We start from the raw sequence: 20,687 nt of genomic DNA, 5'->3' as shown, positions 1-20,687 counted from the left end.
CTGATTTCCTTTTCATTGTTCTCTTTATTGGTGTATAGGAATCCAACAGATTTTTGTATGTTTATCTTGTATCCTGCTACTCTGATGAATCTTTCTATTAAAAACTGATTTATTTTTAATGTGATAAGTTAATACTTTAGATTATGCCATGGCTTTGAACTGATTCAGTCACGGCTAACGAAGGAAAACTGGAACAGACATGAATTTTTACAATTTGGGTGATCTGGAATGGTAACTAGAATGGGAAAAATTATGGGTCAAAGCCCTGGAAGGGGAGACTTGGGAGAAGCATATCAAGCCCTTTCAGGAGCCTGATGCATGAGATTGGATTATTGACAGGATTGTGGAGAGTGACACACATTCAGAGCAGCATGGTCGGCCGCCGTCTTTGAGTGGGGCAGTGCTGTTTCCTACTCTGCTCAAAATCCAAAGGCAAGAGATTTGGTTGCTGTGCAACACATCAGCTGCCCTTGTTTTCTAAGAGGGAGATTAAGTTTCTAGCCAAGCTTCCAACTGTAATTTTTACCATTCTTGTTACCATTCCAGCTTACCTAAATTCTAAAACTTCAGGTCTATTCTGGTTTCACTTCCTCTGCTATGATTTAACTGGGAAGAACTGGTTTGAAGCCCTGGTTTATACAGTGTGTAAGATTTTGAGATTTATTGGATTTTTTTTAAAAAAGGAGATTCGGTAATACTTTTCTTGTGCCTTGACCTCTTATATTTTTATGTACCTTAATTTTCTCCTGCTATTGACCTCTTATATTTTTATGTACCTTTATTTTCTTCCTGTTATTCAAAGGATACATTTAAAATAATACTGAGATGACGGAAGCAGGCAGAAAAATGGTCACAGTGCTTTTGAGCATTAGCAGCTTCATTTTTTCTGATGGAGAAATCAGGCTCTAAAGTGAGCTTTTATACTAACCAACTTTGGCCACGTATATTGATCAAATTTACTAGGTAATTGCTAATTTATGAGGTTAGTCAATGACTCATAACTTTTTTCAGTAATGGATACCCCTGGTATGAACAATTGTGATATTTTCTTAACAATGGATTCATTTAACATTTTAATCAATCTTTTTGTTGTTTTTGCAGCTTTAACTGCCTATACTTACTTGACCATTTTTGATCTTTTTAGGTAAGTTAAAAAAAAAAAAAAAACTCAATATTTTTGCTGCCCTGAGATAATCTTTAAACCTTAAACCTCAAACCAAATCTATCCGCTGAAGTCTTCTTTGAACCAAACAGTAGTTTAGCTTAATTAGTAAAGTATGTCTGCCTTGAGCAGTGTGCTCTTTTAAAAAATTATCTATGTGGATCACATTGACAATAGTAACTTAAAAGATTAGATGAGAAGCTTAGAGTGAAGTAAGTTTATGCTGAGGATGGTGGAGTAATTTAGAAAAGGAGAATGGTTACACAACTTGAAAATGTAATTAATGTTACTAGATTGTATATGTAGAAATTGTTGAAATGGTGTATCTTTTGCTGTGTATATTGTCAAAAAACATTAATGTTTTAAGGTTAATAAGGAATTTGTTGCATTGAATTTATAAAGAAGTTTTCTTAGTTTAAAGGAAGGTAATTTGCTAAATAATATTATTGACATAGAATACATACACAAACAACAACAATTAGGAGACATAATGGAAGAAAATATCCCATTTACATAGCAACAGAAAAGATAAATACCCTGGCATAAACTTAACAAGATACGTACAACCTCTGTATGAAGAAAACTTTAACATACTTCTGAAGGACAAAAAACGGAAGACCTGAAAGAATTGAAAGGCATGTCATGGACTTGAATTAGGAACACTTAAAATCATAAAAGATGTTAATTCTCCCTAAATTAATCAAATTAGACATGTTGATTCTTAGGTTTATATGAAAAAATAAACAAGAATGGCAATGATGGAGACCAGATGGCTCATGAATAGAAAGATCAGAGCGACCGAATAGAAGGTTGAGTAAAAGACTTAAACATTTATGAGAATTTGGTATGTGTTAAATGTGATATTTTAAAGATGACATAAAATCCAGAAGCCATAAAAGAAAATATTGAACTCAATTCTATTAAAATTTTAAAATCTGGATACCAAAATCACCATAAGCAAAGACAAAACATTGACAACAGCCTGGAAATGTATTTGTAATTCATGTCTCAAAGGGTTAATTTTACTAGTATTTAAAGAGTCCTATAACTGAATAAGAGGGGAAAAAAAGACAAAAAAAAAAAATTGACAATACATATGCAAAGAGTATTCACAGAAAAAATATAAATGACTTTTGTGAAAAGTTGCTCAGCCTCACTAACAAGAGAAATAGAAATTAAAATTACTCTGAGATGCTGTGCTTTACCTCTCAGATTTGCAAAGATTAAAAAGTTTGAGTATGTCTGTGTTGTTAAGGATGTTGGGGAAATAGGGACTCTTTTTTTTTTCCAACAGCTTTACTGAGATATAATTCACATACTATACACTTTACGCATTCAAAGTGTACAGTTCAGTGGCTTTTAGTATATTCACAGAGTTGTACATCTGTCACCACAATTTTAGAACATATTGTGTTCTAAAGCATAACAGAAATATGCTTAAAATCAGTGAAATCTACAGTAAAGGTTTTAGAGATTTTCATTCATTTTTAAGGGTAGATTTTTCAAAAATTAATGTTTAGACACAGTGATTTTTCAGGCTTTTTATTACTGATGAATCTTATCTACGTTTGACAATAGTATGCTTTTGATGATATGTATGATTTCATAGAAAAATTTCATAATTTATAATTTAAGTTTCAATAGTAGATTTTTTATTACAGGCACTCACTTATTTGACTGGCTTTATCCAGTCCAGTTTCAGAAAATTCAAACCAACCAGATTGTTAGCTTTGCTTCCATGTAAGTTCAAAATTCCTGCTGCTTCCTTGAATTGAAACTAAGGGAGCAATTAAAAGAACTTTGTCGTGATGAACTTGAAGTCCACTCCGGGAGTTAGCCAGAGCTCTTTTGATTGCAGCCATCAGACTTCTACTGGAACTGTGACAGGAAGCAGGAGTGGAGGATCCTCAATTCTACAGATTCCGGGGTGTTTCATGCAATCCAAGGGCAAATATTTACCTCAGCCCCAAGACTAGAGCTGTAGGAATCCCACTTGTCCTTTCTTCCCATCTCTCATCTCTGCTTCCCTGTGCATGGGAAGTAATTAGATGTATAAGGGAATTAGATCTCTCAGTCTGATTTCTTCCTATAGATCAGTTTTCTCTGCTCCCAAGTTCAGGGATAGAAATATGAATAAACTGTTACCAACTTCCAAACTTATATTTCTACTGTTCAAGAAAGTAGCCAGCCTGGGCAGGGGGTGGGGCATTGAGTTTATGTTAATGGTGGTGGAATAATTTGGTAGAGAATAGCAAGAATGGTTGCACAACGTGAACAATTTAATCAGTGACACTGTATTATACTTGTAGAAATTGTTGAATTGGCATATGTTGTATTGTGTATGATTTTACTACACACACACACAAAAAAAAAACCTTAAACGTCTGGAATGCCTTGGTTCTGAAGGTTCCTGGGTAATGCAGATGGTTTGCGCTCAGCTACTAACCTAAAGGTTGGTGGTTCAAATCCACCTAGCTGCGCCCTGGAAAGAAGTCCTGGTGATCTGCTTTATAAAGATTGTTGTTCTTGTGTGTTGCCAAATTGATTCCAACTCATAGCAACCCTGTATGTTACAGTAGAACTCCCCTGTAGGTTTTCCTAGACTGTAATCTTTATGGGAGCAGATTTCTAGGCCTTTTCTCCTGTGGAGCAGCTGGTAGGTTCGAACCACTGACCTTGCAGCCGAGTGTTTATCCACTGTGCCACCAGGACTCAGCCAAGAAAATTCTATGGAGCAGTTCTATTCTGTAACACATGGAGTCACCATGAGTTAGAATCAACTCAATGGCAATAAGTTTGGTTTTTGGTTTTACCTTGGTTCCGATTCCAGATTTACCCAGGGAAGAACTTTGGCCATTGTAGGTCAGGTGCTTACCTCTGGAAGAGTTAGCTGTTGCCAGGGAGCAGGATCATGTTGTAAGAACATAATAGTTCCCAATATAATGTACAGATGGGAAAAGAAATGAAGGACAGTTAATAACTGTGAAGTGAGGAATTGTGAACTAGAGAGATACCCTAATGGCTCCCTGCATTATGGGATCTTTCATGTTTCCATTTGAGGGTTGCAAAATACTTAAACCTTGATGTCTTTAAGATCTGTGCCATAGGCGTATGTTGTAAGGATACCTTTTCATTAATCAGATAACTAAAACTATTTGATTAGGTCTGAAACAGATAATTGTTACCTGAATTTCATACTGCAATAGATTATTTTAAAGTGAATTTCTACTGTAATTAGAAAATGAACATAATTTTACCTCATCCAGAATCAAAGTGTATTAATATTTAATTTAACTTTTTAACAAAGATTAAATAAAGTTTATAAAAGTTAAAATTTATTGTATATGCCTAGAATAAAAGATATTACTGTTATTATTACTGTGTCATTTTTTAGCATTCTCAATTATGAAAATCATTTAGGATGGATAATTGATTATTTGAGAAAGTATGGATTTAGATTCCATTTAACTGACTCAAGGATGTATCCTAACTTCTTTCAGTTTCTCCATGTGTTAAACTGTCATCTTCCAATTAAAACCATGTGTTAGGATGCTTGTGATTAGATTATGATTTATGGGAAGCATTTATTATTAATTTAGTCTGTCGAACACTGATAATTTTCAACAATTTAGGAATTCTGAAAACTTAATTTCTCTCTGCATGTTCTCTTTTAGCTCTAGTTTTAATGCTAAATTTATTTTTATTTTTCTTAGTTTAATGACATGTCTAATAAGTTATTGGGTAATGATGAGGAAACCTAGCCCTGTCTACTCGTTTGGGTAAGTTCAAATGATTTTATGCAAACTTACTACTACTAAAATAATAGTTAGAGTAGGCGGTAAAGAGCTAACTAGAATATTTCTAGAAAGTAAATGTTGCCTGCTTAGTAGGACAATGATCAGATTATGAGAGTGAGTGGCAAAGCAGCTTCCAAGAGGATTCTAGAAGAGAAACATGAATATTTAAAATATAAAGCATATTGCAATAAAATGTTCACATTCAGTTCTCATATATTTTGGGACTCTCTTAGACAAGCTACAAAGGATTTTTATGTAAATTATCATTCCAGATGTTAAAATAAATGTGAATATTAATATTATGCAATGGTAAAGACGGGTTTTTATTTTAAGACTTTGAATTTGTGATAGCAATCAACTAACAAAGAATTTGAGACTATTTTTGTTTCATAATTTCTAGAAATTACTGTTGAAAGCTGAAGATAATCTTATATTAGAGATTAAAAAAAGTAGGAAAAAATGAGTTTCTTTCAGATTCAGTGAAACATCTTGAAAAAAATTTTATTCTGGTAAAGAAGCTCTTGGACTAAACTATCCCCCTTCTTCTCTACTATACCATTCATTGGGATTACCTTCATTTGAACAAAAGTAGGTTTTATTTACTTAACAGGACAAAATAAACATGAAATTTTAATGCCAAAAAAAAAAAAAAAAAAAGATGTGTCATCTTGATGTGCTAATTGTTTTGCTCTATAAAAACCAGAGTATCTTGTAAATTCCTGACGTATTTTAAATCACAGTTTAATCTCTCAAAAAGTAGAAGATGCCACAAGGCAAATTGACATTCTAAGCCTGATTCTAACCTCAAAGAAAAACAAGCTGATTGGTGGAATGTGCTATGGTAAAAAGAGCAGGTGGACTTGGGATCAGAGAAACCTGCATATACTTATCACATTAAACACGACACAAAAATTGAGAGGATTTTTTAATATTAGTGATACAATCAAGTCTCAAAATAATGTAGACAAGCTAGAATGTTGAGTCAAAATCAACAAAAGGCACTGAGAATACATGTAAACTCTTGCTTTTAGAGTAAAAAGAATCCTTTATAAAGCCACAGGAAGGGGGGAAACCTAGCTTAACATCAGTTCATAAAGGAGATGTCTGAGCTTCTTGGTCAAACACAAGATCAATAAGAATCAGCAATCAACATGCTATAGTAACATTTTAAATAAATGAGTGATCATTATTTTAAAAGTATATATAACCTTAAAAAAATGAAAATGAAACCCACTGTCGTCGAGTCAATTCCGACTCATAGCAACCCTGTAGGACAGAGTAGAACTGCCCCATAGGGCTTCCAAGCCTGTAATGTTTATGGAATCAGACTGCCGTGTCTTTCTCCCACAGATCAACTGGTGAGTTTGAACCACCGACATTTCAGTTAGCAGCCGAGTACTTAACCACTGTGCCACCAGGGCACCTTAGGGGATATTAATAGGTATCATATTTCTGGAGATAGTAAGGAAATAGTAGTATTGTAATGCTCTACATGTGTGAAATTACATCTGGCATATTGTGTTGAATTATGCATGGCTCTCTTTATGAGTGACCTTTGTAACTTAAAATTGATAAATTAGGATTTCTAGTGGGTAACATTCTGGGTGGTCAAGGAGCTAGAAGACAGATCTTGTGATCAGAAATAGCAGCTCTTTCATGTGAAAAAGAACAGGCTAATTTAATATGCAGTACATTTTTTCAGATTTTTGAAGGTTGCCATGAATTGGGATATTTGTGTTTATTTCAGAAGGTATTGCTGGGTTTATTAGCTAAGTGACAGATTTCAGATCAGTTATAAGGAAGAACGTTTTTTATTCTATAAGTGTTTTGTACATTGCTTTTCTCTTATTTAAAACCAGAGTATGCTCATTATGGAAAAATTAGTCAATCATAACACATTAGTATTAATCTTACATATCCCCTTCTGTGTATCAGTACATATATATTTTTATATACACTTTACATACCTTTTCTAGGTAAACTTTTGTTGAAATGTAGCAAAAATAAAGTACATAGATCTTAAATGTATATAGTTTGATGAATTTTAACAAATAAATATACCTATGTAACTACTACCTAGAACATGATACAAGCCCCCCTTCACCTTTTGCATTTCCATATACATTTAACATCAGCTTGTCAATTTCCATAAATAACTGCTGCATTTACAGTTTTTTCATATTGTTTTATAATCTACTGTTTTCACTAACATCTTTCCGTGTCAATAAATAAATATATTTCTGTTATATTTTTAATAATGCATAACATTGTATTAATGATTCAACTTTTTTCCTTTACAAACAGCACTGTAATGAACAGCCTTAATTATTCACTGTGTTTTCTGGATCTCCATAACTATTTTCCTGATAAATTTTAAGCATTTATTCTTATCACAAGTATTGGTGTGCCTTTAGGGTTCAAGGCCCTGGACTATGTGTTGTGGAATAAACTAAGATGAATAAGACAAGCCCTGACCTCCAGTTTATAGTCTGGAGATTCTAAGGCTTACTCACAAATAACTACAATTATGTATAGAAATGAGAGGCAGTATACCAAAAAAACCAAACCCCTTGCCCTCAAGTTGATTCTGACTCATAGCAACCCTACAGGACAGGGCAGAACTGTCCCATAGGGTTTCCAAGGAGTGGCTGTTGGATTCAAACTGCTGACCTTTTGGTTAGCAGCCTGAGTTCTTAGTAAGTGGTTAAAATCATGAACTCTGGAGCAAGAGTACCTGAGTTTGAATACCTGGCTCCTCCACTTGCTAGTTATATGACTCTAGACAGTTACTTTTCCTCTTTGTATCTCAAATTCCTTATCTTTTTTTTTTTAAAGTGAATAAGAGTAACCTTCACAAGGGGTTGGAAGGTTTAGATGAAGTAATAAAACAGTAATCACTTAAACGAGGACCTGAAACAAGGTGTTCATTTAAGTGTTAACTGTTAGTATGATGATTATTTCTAGAAAGATGAGAATCATAAGTGTGTCCTAGGAATGTATGTTGTACAAATAGGCACTTTTCAAAAAATCTATGATTCTTATTGTTTATTATCCTTCTGGGAACTCTGAAGCTTGTTCTGACATATTGTTTGGCTCATAGTAGACACATAGATTTATTGAGTGAGTGAATAAATGAATGTGTGTTCTAGAGAGACTGGTTTGTCAATTTAAATAATTATGCCTATCTATTTATTTCTCTGATTTCAGATTTGAAAGATTAGAAGTCCTAGCTGTATTTGCCTCCACAGTCTTGGCACAGTTGGGAGCCCTCTTTATATTAAAAGAAAGGTATGTTTGTATATAATGTTACTATCATTTTAAATTCTACCTGTGACACCTTTGGGAATCTGAAAGAATCCAGTAAGATAAATTCCTGGTTTGATTGGGTCTGCAGATTCAATATGAGCAGTGGTAGAATTTTGATACTACAGTTTCTTCATGTTTCACTCTTCTGTAATTACCTTCTTTAATGCTACTAAATCCTTTCATAGGTGGGTATGAATGAAAAAAAGGGATTCAGTCAGTCATGTTTTGTTGCTTATTACAAACCCATTGAAATAGATTTGGTAGAGAAAGATTGACTTACATACTGAGGATAATTTGTGAGTCTGTTTGCCTCAGCACTGCTAATAATCAATAGTTGATTATCATATTAGAAGATTTTGTGAGCTTTAAGTTGGATTATTTGTGTGTGTGTATATATATATATGAATGTATGTACGTATGTATTGGAGTCCTTGTGGCACAGTAGTTAAGCAGTCGGCTGTTAACCAAAGGATCAGCAGTTCGAATCCACCAGCTGCTCCTTGGAAACCCTATGAGGCAGTTCTACTCTTTCGTACAGGGTCACTATGAGTCGGAATCGACTTGACGGCAACCGTTTATATATATATATATATATATTTAACAATGCTTTCTAATTTAATAATTCATAAGACTTATTTAATAATACAGGTACTGTTTCTTTCTTTTAGTGCAGAACGTTTTTTGGAGCAGCCTGAGATACACACGTGAGATTTAATTTTTAATTTACTATTAAGTTTGATTCCCAGTTATTAATTGGTGTATTATTAGATAATGGTTGCTTTTCCTAATATCAGAGTTCAAAGTATGGCAGTGTACATTTTCACTGATATTTCAAAAACAAAATTCCCAAATCCCAAGACTCTTCTCTTCACCTTTAACTGTTCCTAAGCCTTAGATGGTTTTTTTGTTTTAAATTGTGCTTTAAGTGAAAGTTTATAGTTCAAGTCAGTTTCTCATAAAAAGAATTTATAAACACATTGCTATGTGACCCTAGCTGCTCTCCCTGTAATGTGACAGCACACTTCTCCCCTCCACTCCGGATCTCCCATGTCCACTCAACCAGCTCCGGATCTTTTTTGCCTTCTCATCTCGCCTCCTCCGGACAGGAGCTGCCCATTTAGTCTCATGTATCTATTTGAGCTAAGAAGCACTCTCTTCACGAGTATCATTTTATGTCCCATAGTCCAGTCTAATCTTTGTCTGAAGAGTTGGCTTTGGGAATGGTTTCAGTTCTGTGCTAACAGAGAATCTGGGGACCATGTCTTCTGGGGTCCTTCGAGTCTCAGTCAAACCATTAAGACTAGTCTTTTTACTAGAATTTGAGTTCTGCTCCCTACTTTTCTCCTGCTCCGTGAGGGACTCTGTTGTGTTCCCTGTCAGGGCGATCATTGGTGGTAGCTGGGCACCATCTAGTTCTTCTGGTCTCAGGCTGATGGAGTCTCTGGTTTATGAGGCACTTTCTGTCTCTTGGGCTAATATTTTCATTGTGTCTTTGGTGTTCTTCATTTTCCTTTGCTCCGGGTGAGTTGGGACCAATTGATGCATCTTAGATGGCCACTTGCAAGCTTTTAAGATCCCAGATGCCACTAACCAAAGTGGAATGCAGAACATTTTCTTAATAAACTTTGTTATGCCAATTGATGTCCCCTGAAAGCATGGTCCCCAGACCCTTGCCCCTGCTACTCTGTCCCTCGAAGTTGGTTGTGTTCAGGAAACTTACTAGCTTTTGGTTTAGTCCAGTTGTGCTGACCTCTCCTGTATTGTGTGTTCTTCTTCCCTTCACCTAAGATAATTTTTATCTACTGTCTAGTTAGTGGATACTCCTCTCCCTCCCTCCCCACCCTCGTAATCATCAAAGAATGTTTTCTTCTGTGTTTTAACCATTTCTTGAGTTCTTATAATAGTGGTTTCGTGCAATATTTGTCCTTTTGTAACTGACTAATGTCTCTCAGCATAATGCCTTCCAGATTCATCCATGTTATGAGATGTTTCACAGATTCATCATTGTTCTTTATTGTTGTGTAGTATTCCATTGTGTGAATATACCATAACTTGTTTATCCATTTGTCTGTTGATGGGCACCTAGGTTGTTTCCATCTTTTTGCTCTCGTGAACAGTGCTCCAGTGAACATGGGTGTGCATATATATCTATTTGTGTAATAGCTCTTATTTCTCTAGGATGTAGTCCAAGGAGTGGGATTGCTGGATCATATGATACTTCTATTTCTGGCTTTTTAAGAAGTGCCAAATCGATTTCTAAAGTAGTTGTACCATTTTACATTCCCACCAACAGTGTATAAGTGTTCCAGTCTCTACACAACCTCTCCAGCATTTATGATTTTGTTTTTTGGATTAATGTTAGCCTTGTTGGGGTGAGATGGTATCTCATTGTAGTTTTGATTTACATTTCTCGAATGGCTAATGATCGTGAGCATTTCCTCATGTATCTGGTAGCCTCTTGAATGGCTTCTTTGGTGAAGTGCCTGTTCATATCCTTTGCCCATTTTTTAATTGGGTTATTTGTCTTTTTGTTGTTGAGGTTTTGCAGTATCTTGTAGATTTTAGAGATTAGACACTGATTGGATTTGTTGTAGCCAAAATTTTTTTCCCAGTCTGTAGATTGTCTTGTTACTCTTTTGGTGAAGTTTTTTTGATAAGCTTAAGTGTTTGATTTTTAGGAGCTCCCAGTTACCTAGTTCTCTTCTGGTGTTTATGTATTGTTAGTCATGTTTTGTATTCTGTTTATACCGCCTTAGATGTTTTGATACTGCACAAGAAGACTTTTCTACCTTGGCTTCAGGTCCTTCATTATTTCCAGGCCTAGATCAACAGACTAAGCCAGCCCCTTCTAGTGTTCTGTAATTTAGAATTTAACCCCCAAAATCTTTTAGTAGCCCTTATAGGAAAAATTGTTATCTACAGCATAGTTATCAACTATGAACCTTACCTATTCTGATCAATTAAATTCAGAAAAGTCTGATCTGTCCAGTGTATTATAAACCAAATACTATTAGCATGTATATAAAATTATAACAGAAATTACTTGTAAGAAGACACTGTTAATGCTAAGAGCCCTTTTTTGTTTTGTGTAAGATGGAACAACAGTTCAGATTCTAACTCTGCAAATATCAAACCATTGAAGCAGACCACTCCACCTTTCCATCTCTTAGTATCTCTACATACAGCACAAGAAATTACATAATGATATTGCCAAGAAAAAAAAATAAAGGTGAATATTATTGTTGTTCCTTTTAGGGGAAGATTATTAGTTGGTACATTTGTGGCTCTTTCTTTCAACCTGTTCACGATGCTTTCTATTCGGAATAAACCTTTTGCTTATGTCTCTGAAGGTATGTTGTTTTGTTTTGTTTTTTTACCGTTAGTAAAAAATCCAAGTAATATCTCATAAAAACAAGTCTTTTCTTTGTTTCATTGACTCTTAAAAATCATTGAGAAAGTACATTCTGAAAGTATTCTGAATAGAAAGAAAGAGCTAGCTCAAAGGTTCTCAAATCTTCTGGAAATGGAGAATTATAAAACAAAATCTCACTAATTCAAGCTTTAAAATAACATATAATTTAAACATAGATAGGGTTGACTTATATCAAATTATCTATGAAGAAAAATTCCATTTATCACCTAATGTGAATGAGATTTTAAATGTTTAATCTACCTAAAAAAGGCCTATTGCAAGCATTTTAGAAGCACTTCGTACACTTAGTATGATTGATGTGTTAATTACAAATAATTGTATTCCATTAATTAAGTAGGTTTCCAGGAACCTCTGTTTGACAACAGTGGGTGGGCATACATTTGAAAGTAGCAAAACTTTATTTCTTTTGAAATATTCTCTTATTTTCAAGTTTTTCCAAATTCAAGCAGATTTTTCGCATCGGTGATCTAAATTATTGGCATTTTTCAATAATTTCAGTGTTTTGGAATCCCACTAACCCACAAAGGATTTACCACTAATTGATGCAGAAGTGAGGTGAAAACAAAAGTGGGACCTGTGTACAGACCCATACTTTGAAGCATAGAGAAGCACAGATAAGTGAGGGTCTTTTCTAGGTCTCACTGACTTGAACACTAGATAGTCAGGAGAAAAAAGCTTTCTGAAATGCCCATTCAAGCTTGAACAATTTCATGAGTGTTTTGAAGTATGAGTTATGTTTGTATGAGTTAGAGTTTTAGAATTACTGGATGAACTAGAAAATTAAAGTGATATTTGAGATGACCAAATTTTTTTTAAAAACCCTTTTATAAATTATAAAAATAGTATAATACTCACCCTAGAAATTTTTTTAAAAGTAGAGATTTAGAAATAGTATCTCTCTGTAAAGATCAGAAAGATACAAGAATAAGAATACTGATAATCTCGCTACCCAGATGTATATAATATCTGTAAACATTTCTGTTTTATTCCTTTCACTTTTTGTTCTATGCACATATCCTATCCCTTTATGTACTGTATGTATTTGCAACTTTATGTCTGGCTTTTTTCAGTTAATGTGTCTTCATTGTTGCCTCTCATTAAATACTCTTTGAATAAATGATTTTTGAATACTTGCATAATATTCTATCATATGAATATTTTAAAATATGAGTCTATTACATGTTTCCAACTTTTCCTTTTGTAAATAATACTGTACACAGCTTCTTTATATAAAATTTATTGTTTACATTTCTAATGATCTCTTTAGGGTAAATTCCCAGAGAAGAAATTGTAAACTGGATAAGAAACACAGCCTTTTTTAAAGACTCTTAATATATATTGCTAAACTTATTTCCAAAAAGGTTGTCTAGTTTACATTTTCATTAGCTAGAAATTAAGATTCCCAGAAACATCAAGATTTGTTACATTAGTTATAATTTAAGTGGAAAATAAAAAAGATAACCTTTTTTGAGTACTTTCTCTAGGTCAAGCACTCTGCTAATTGCATAGAATACCCATTTAATTCTCACAAGTGTATGAAGTAAATTATTTTTTATCACATATCTAGTTAAGGGCATAGCTGGGATTTGAAGCCAGGTATTCTTGTTTCAGAATCTGCTCTTTGCTGCTCTTTTTTGTGTAGGACATCACATAAAAAAAATAATATTTCTGTACCACAGTGAGGTAAATAGAACAAAATGTTTGAGTCTGAAGGGTACTTGTCCAGGGTCTGTAACTAGCAGGCATCTTTGGATGTACCTCAGGCCTCCACCGGACTTTTTTAGAGCTGAGGGAATCGATAATTGGTATACCTATAACCCATTCTTAGTGTACTGGTTGGAAAGCTCTACCTTCCAGTATTAGGGGCCTTTAAAACTTCGAGTTAGTAATAACAGTGGCATATGTAAATTCATTGATTTCTTCAAATCAGCTGTATATTGTAGTTGAAACTGCTTCTGACTTAGTATCTTAAGGGCGTAAAGGAGAAAAAAGTTCTAGATTTTAGGAGTATCATGTCCTTTTATAATGTTTACAGTCATTGCCAAACTAATTTTAAAATTAAAGAAATCAGATATTTCTGATGGTGGTTTACTCTATATAAATAAGTATTTTCTTTTTAAAGCTGCTAGTACGAGTTGGCTTCAAGAGCATGTTGCGGATCTTAGTCGAAGGTAAGATGTTACGGGGTTTCTTGATATGCATAATTTAAAAGGAATGTACAAGAGCTCTCTTTGCCACATCTATTTTGAGAATGAAGACTATTCTCAGCAACCGGATTGTTGACATTCCAGAAAATGTTGACATCACTGTGAAGGGACTTACAGTTATTGTGAAGTACCCCAGAGGAACCCTGCGAGGGACTTCAGTCATATCAATATAGAGCTCATTCTCCTTGGAAAGAAAAAGAAGAGGCTTTGGGGTAACAAATGGTGGGGAAATAGAAAGGAATTGGCTACATTTTGCACTATATATAGTCATGTATAGAATACGATCAAGGGTGTTACAGTGGGCTTCTGTTATGAGGTCTGTGCACACTCACTTCCTTATCAAATGTTGTTATTAAGGAGTGTGCATCTCCGAAATTTCTTTTTTTTTGGTAATGTTTTAAAAAATATATATATACAGGTAGTCCCTGACTTATGATGTATTCAAGTTATGATGAACTACACCTATGACTTTTTTAGTTTTATTTTTGTACATCTTATCATTAGTAATGCGGACTACATACAGTGTTGCAATGTGTAATTTGCTGATATTATCATTCTTATGCCAACCCCCAAAGACAAATAAAGATTGGATTTATAAAAATACTGATAATAAAAGGCAATAATAATGAAAACTAAAACAAAAAAATGAGATATTCCAGCTTACATCAGAACCAACTTACGATGGAGCCGCCGGAAGGGAACCCCGTTGTAAGTTGAGGACTGCCTATATAACACGACATTTGCCAGTTCAACATTTTTTACATGTACATTAACCATGTTGTGCAATCATTACCAGTATCCATTGCCAAGTTTTCCATCACCATAAACAGATACTCAATGCTTCCTAAACAGTGATTCCTCCTTTTTCCCTCCTTACCGTTCCTCCTGGTGACCGCTAATAAACTTTGGTCTCTATACATTTGCCTGCTGTAGATATTTCATGTCAGTGGGGTCATACAATATTTGCCCTTTTGTGATTGACTTACTTCACCCAGCACAATGTTTTCAAGGTTCATCCATGTTGTATCAGGACTTCATTTCTCTTTATGACTGGATAATATTCCATTCTTAGAACTGTTGGGTCATATGGCATTTCTATGTTCAACTTTTTGGGGAACCACCAGACTTTTTCACAGCAGTTGTACCAGTTTGCGTTTCCACCTGCAATGGATGAGGGTTCCAGTTTCTCCACATGCTTGTCAGCATTTGTTGTTTTCTGTTTTTTGTTTGTTTTTATCTTAGCCATGCTGGTGGGGATGAAGTGATATCTCATTGTGGTTTTGATTTTCATCTCTCCAGTGGCAAATTATCTTGAACATCTTTTCATGTGCTTGTTGGCCATTTGTATATCTTCTTTGGTGAAATGTCTGTTCAAATCTGTTGCACCTTTTTTTAATTGGGTTGTTTGTCTTTTTGTTGTTAAGTTGTAAGAGTTCTTTATATATTTTGAATATTAAACCTTTATTAGAGATATATAGGTTGTCTCTTCACTTTGTTCTTAAAGTCCTTTGTTGAAGAAAGTTTTTAATTTTAATGAAGTCCAATTTATTTTTGTCTTTTCTTGCTTGCGCTTTTAGTGTCATATCTATGAATCCATTGTTAAAAACTATGTCCCGAAGATATACCTCTCTGTTTTCTTCTAAGAGTTTTATGTCTTACATTTAGGTCCTTGATCCATTTTGAATTAATTTTTGTATATGGTGTAAGATATGAGTCCAGCTTCCTTCTTTTGCATGTGGAGATCCAGTTGTCCCAGCACCATTTGTTAAAGAGACTATTTGTTCCCCATGGTATGAACTTAGCATTGTTGTCAAAAATCAGTTGACTGTAGATGTATGGGTTTATTTCTGGACTCTCAATTCTGTTTCATTGGTATCTCCAAAATATCTTGTATGAAAATACATTCATACGGTTCAGATGAGGCCAGGGGTTGTTTGCTCAGAATCTCAAGCCCAGAAAGATGAGTTAATTTTTAAAGAACATGACATTGAACTTATAGCAAATTGAGTTGTTTTAGTTCAGCAACCATGGCCATTAAAAACATGGATACCAGAAAATTTTTGGATAGTGTCTGTGTCTCTGAAAAATGAATAGTTTAGCAGGCTGATGAATAAAATCTAAGAGTTGTCCAGCTACAGAAACAAGAGACCAGATAATTTCTAAGACCTATTGGTGATATTTTAAAGATGCAATAAAATTCATCTTTTGAGAGGAAAAAAGGAATGCAGAAGAAATATATCTCTTGTGGGAACTTCAGTTATTTATTGCTGAGGTTACTGCATGACTCTCACAGATCAGATTCTTTTTTTTTTTTTTTACAGATCAGTTTCTTAATCTCACTTTACTTTTTAATTGATGATATAAAACAGATTTCTACGAGTGAAAAAATTTTGCTCCCAAATCCTCTTTTGCTTTCTTAAAAAGATATATAATAATAAAATACAAGTCATCTTTTACAGATGGTATTACATGACTTCTGCTAATGAATACTTTTTTTTTTTCATAGCTTGTGTGGAATTATTCCAGGACTTAGCAGTATCTTCCTTCCTCGAATGAATCCGTTTGTTTTGATCGATCTTGCTGGAGCATTTGCTCTTTGTATTACATACATGCTAATTGAAATTAAGTAAGTACTTTTTATTACTGTTAAGTGTGTTAACAGTTTCTGGGCCTGTCTTTTAAGGGCATAGGGGGAAGGATAGGGATCCAGCTTAATGTTTTTGCTGATAATGTGTGTAACTTTGGTCAAATCTTGTCCTCAAGTGTCTTCATCTGAAAAATTAAGGGAGTTTGGATTCAATAAGTATTTCTTACTACAGTCTATAATGCATACTGGAAAAACTATTTAAATTTCCTACTGCTGACCTGAGTGGAGCAGAGATGACATTAAGACAGAGATCTAAGCCACAGCTGCTATTGCTGAGAGAGAGAGAAAAAGAGGAAGTAGGTGTGAAGTAATTTAAAAAAAAGACTTTTAGGAGATAGACTTTACAGCTGCTGTAAACTGAACATTTTATGACTTACGATTCTGTTGCTACCCATCCTTTGAATGTTAGTTTTTCCTAGAGTCTGTCCTTAATTTTTATTTTTCCTGTTTTACATATCCTCCTGGGAGATTGCATACAATTATTTGTTTTTATTTACTACCTGTATGTGATTCCCAAATCTGTATTTCCAGCCTAGATCTCTATTGAATTCCAAAAAGTCCTATCTTTCTGCCTTTAATTCATTTTTATCATAGCTGAACCTGTTTTCTCCAATCACTGAATCTGCTTTTTTCTTGTAGTCCTCATCTTAAATACTTCCATTCTTAAATACCTATTTGTCCTTCCTCCTCCCTGCTCATCCTACTCATCCAGACCAACTCTAATCGGCTGCCAAGTCTTATTTAACCTTTCTTTCATACTTATCTATCTCCTCTTTCCCATTCTTCTAGTTGTTGTCTCTGTTGAGGCCTTCATCATCATTTCCTTGGCCTATTAGAATAGTCTTCTGGTCTTCTAATTGTCACTCTTACATATTACTGGTTATCTTCTATTTTGCTAAAGTGGTCATTCAGAATTGCAAGTCTGGACGTAATATTTTCCTGTTTCAAAATCCCCAAATCATATTTAAAAGAAATTAAAAATTTGTTAGTCTTGTGTAGTTAAGCTGCTGCCAACCTTGCCACTATAGCCTTTTCTCCATCTGTAACTAACTATAGTTTTCTTGCTCTATCAAGTTTTTCATGCCCTTGCACATGCTTGTTTTCACTGTCTGGAATATCTTCTTCCCATTATCTGGCTAATCTGTGAATGCTCAGCTCAAATGTTACCTCCTCTTTTTATATGTAGACTTTTTCAATTATCCCTACCCCAGTATGTTTGTCACTCACTTTTATTGTGCATGGATGGTAACCCCTAGAGACTTTTACTTTAGTAACCAAAGTGCTTCATTATGGGTTTTTTTTTTTTTTTTTGCTAATATGATTTTATTGTTGTTGAGAATATACACAGCAAAACATATACCAATTCACTCATTATGGTTTTTACATGTGTATCTCCTGCTATTTCAAGGACAAGGACTACGTCTTACTCATGTTTCTATTCCCAGCATATAGGAAAAAGTGAAAAAGAGTGCATTATCAGCTTCCAATTATTGGCCTTTTGTCCTGTCTTGTCAATAGGACTTCAGCCCAGTCTGAACTACGGATGAGATATTGCACTTTGGCCACAATGTTCCTATAACAAATTCCTGGAGAATCTTATGTTGTAAAGGTCATGGGGAATTTTGAAAAATTTTGGTAGTAATTATTGGAGAGTTACTGTTTACAGGAAAATTGATAGAATCATTAATCTCTCTCCATCAGAAGTTACTAGTTAAAGTTTTTTATTTGTCGGTCTCAATGAAGCATTGGATATATTTGAAAACTTCCTAGTTTACAAGGAGATTGAAAAATATATGGTTGGGAAATGCTAACAGTGTTTTTTCCTTCATCATCCCTCTTCACACTAATTAACGTAATTGTTATTTTTTTTCTAAACTTTGGTGGGAAAACTATTTTTTTTGTTGTTGTTGTACCAGTAGTGGCCAATTGTGATAAAGCTGGCCTGTTGCTTTAGATAATTAACTTTCAGTAGACTGAATTGTAAGATTCCCAGTGAGGCATACATTTACGATTTAGAATTGTTTTTTTCCTTTTAGTAATTACTTTGCTGTAGATACTGCCTCTGCTATAGCCATTTCTCTGATGACATTTGGTACTATGTATCCTATGAGTGTGTACAGTGGGAAAGTATTACTCCAGGTAAGATTTTTCTTTCAATGTGCATGCTTAGTATTAGCTGTGTTCTCCTACCAAATGATAAAATTTTTCATATTCTTCTATTAGATTGTGAAGTTTTTAGCTACTGGAGGACATTGTTAGCAATGAAGTTAAAAACTAATCTCTGAAATGTATATAGTAAGAACCAGAAATTTAGTTGACCTGTAAAATAGGCACAAATCCTCCTGTTTTATACTGTAAGACAAAATCATGACTTTAAAATTATTTGCCTCTAATAATGTTTCAAGTGACAACGTTACTTAAAAATTTACTTATTTATGTTACTTAGATATTTATTTTCCCCCCAATAAATGTGCTTTTGCTGTTGTATAATGTGGTTATGATTGCTTTCTTATTTTCTGTCATTGGATCAATGAGACTTTTAAATTTCAAGCTTAAAATTAAAAATGAGAAATTACTACTTATTGAAGCAATAGGAACACATGTAGACAGGCACCTGAGTAGAAAAGTAGTTTCCCAGGGTTGGATATATAATCACTGTTTTTTTCCTTCTGTCTCACCCTCATGCCTTTTCTAAAACTTAAGGGCTGTAGCACCATCTCCAGAAGCAATAACAATAATAGTTGTATAGTGCTATGTCCTGTACAAAATGTTACTTTTCTGATAATTTCTTTAAGATTTTTGGTTGTTTGGTAGATTGGGTCTTTCAGCCTTATGTACTTTTGGAGCAGCTTATTAAAAAATGAGAATGGGCTGATTCCTGATGCTAGTACCACTAGTAGAGCCAGTTGAAACCCCTCTTCCCTGAATCATGATAGGGCACATGTCAAAGCCAAGGCTGTTATAAAACCCAATTATTATTATTTTTAAAATTTTATTTATTTTGTTGTTGAGAATATACAGAGCAAAACATATACCAGTTCAACAGTTTCTACATGCACAATTCAGTGACATTGATAAAACCCAATTATTTTTGTTTCAAGACCTCTGTTGCAAAAGATTTTTTTCTCCCTAGTTTATTTATATTTTATTTTTCCATAGACAACACCACCTCATGTTATTGGTCAGTTGGATAAACTTATCAGAGAGGTAAGATAGAATGGTAAATAAAATCATTTTAATTTGTAATTAAGGACTTGAAAAGTAGACGTAAATACTACTGTATTTTACTGTATTTTGTGTTTTTTATAATAACGCAGTACCCGTTGCCAAAACCTGTTGCCGTCGTCTATTCTGACTCATAGCAAGCCTGTAGAACAGAGTAGAACTGCCCCATAGGGTTTCCAAGGAGCGGCTGGTGGGTTCGAGCTGCCAGCCTTTTGATTAGCAGCTGAACTCTTAACCACTGAGGCACTAGGACTCCAATTACACAGTAGGAGCCATCATATAGTGGCAAAAATAGAAAATTGTGAGGAATTGCTCAGTTTGGAAGCCAAATTCACTTGAAATAAATGTGCAAAGTGTTGGTCTAAAGACTACCCTATCAGCTATATAAGTGCTGTGATTTTTATGACTCTGTATTCAAACTTCAGATTTTAATAAAGTCAAAACCCACTTTTACATGTTGATTGTTTCACCACTTGTAGACTTTCTATTATTATAAATTTCTACCTGCTAACTAATGAGGGAATAAGCTAATTTAATTTTTTGAATGTTGAGACTGCTTTAAATTATTGGTTATTGGTATAACAAAGACCACTTGTACCAATATAGCTGACTACTTGTCTCAGCTAGTGAAGCCTGACCCTGGGTATGTTTCCTGTGCCACTGTACCAGTGGATTATGCCATTTATCTCACTGTCTTGGAATTTCCTATTGGCCCACATCCAAATAACATCCTGTGTTGTGCAGAGGTTTATTTAAGAGAAAGAAATGATCAAGAAGACCAAAAAAAAAAATCTGATACCACAAGCGCTAGATATAAATATATGCCATATTAATAAAGTGGAGCCCTGGTGATGCAGTGGTTAAAAGCTCAGCTGCTAACCAAAAGATTGGCAGTTCAAATCCACCAGCT

The 20,687-nt window shown here is 34.2% G+C and overlaps 2 protein-coding genes across 9 annotated transcripts in view; one reads left to right on the top strand and one right to left on the bottom strand.

Moving 5' to 3' along the window:
• The window catches only part of LOC101347558 (zinc transporter 6), a 213,198-nt gene that overhangs the window by 180,977 nt on the left and 11,534 nt on the right, over nucleotides 1–20,687 (top strand). For 5 of the 8 annotated variants that reach the window (XM_023736249.1, XM_023736261.1, XM_023736257.1 and 2 more), the window contains 9 exons: nucleotides 1,102–1,144; nucleotides 4,876–4,941; nucleotides 8,167–8,247; nucleotides 8,934–8,969; nucleotides 11,521–11,615; nucleotides 13,821–13,869; nucleotides 16,412–16,531; nucleotides 18,589–18,691; nucleotides 19,712–19,759. In XM_023736249.1, coding sequence (XP_023592017.1) covers nucleotides 1,102–1,144; nucleotides 4,876–4,941; nucleotides 8,167–8,247; nucleotides 8,934–8,969; nucleotides 11,521–11,615; nucleotides 13,821–13,869; nucleotides 16,412–16,531; nucleotides 18,589–18,691; nucleotides 19,712–19,759 — 641 coding nt within the window. Of the gene's footprint in view, nucleotides 1–1,101; nucleotides 1,145–4,875; nucleotides 4,942–8,166; nucleotides 8,248–8,933; nucleotides 8,970–11,358; nucleotides 11,495–11,520; nucleotides 11,616–13,820; nucleotides 13,870–16,411; nucleotides 16,532–18,588; nucleotides 18,692–19,711; nucleotides 19,760–20,687 lie in introns of those variants that run through there. The other 3 variants (XM_023736252.1, XM_023736266.1, XM_023736280.1) reach the window with 3 other exon arrangements.
• NLRC4 (NLR family CARD domain containing 4) overlaps nucleotides 16,178–20,687 on the bottom strand; it is a 152,353-nt gene continuing 147,843 nt past the window's right edge. The window contains exon 9 of the mRNA XM_023736339.1: nucleotides 16,178–16,677. Coding sequence (XP_023592107.1) covers nucleotides 16,664–16,677 — 14 coding nt within the window. The 3' untranslated portion in view covers nucleotides 16,178–16,663. The remainder of the gene's footprint in view (nucleotides 16,678–20,687) is intronic.

The sequence above is a fragment of the Trichechus manatus genome, unplaced genomic scaffold, assembly GCF_000243295.1.
Source record: "Trichechus manatus latirostris isolate Lorelei unplaced genomic scaffold, TriManLat1.0 scaffold00005, whole genome shotgun sequence".
NCBI lineage: Eukaryota > Metazoa > Chordata > Mammalia > Sirenia > Trichechidae > Trichechus > Trichechus manatus.
The sequence above is the reverse complement of the archived record's forward strand: the minus strand, read 5'-3'. Positions and strand labels throughout refer to the sequence as shown.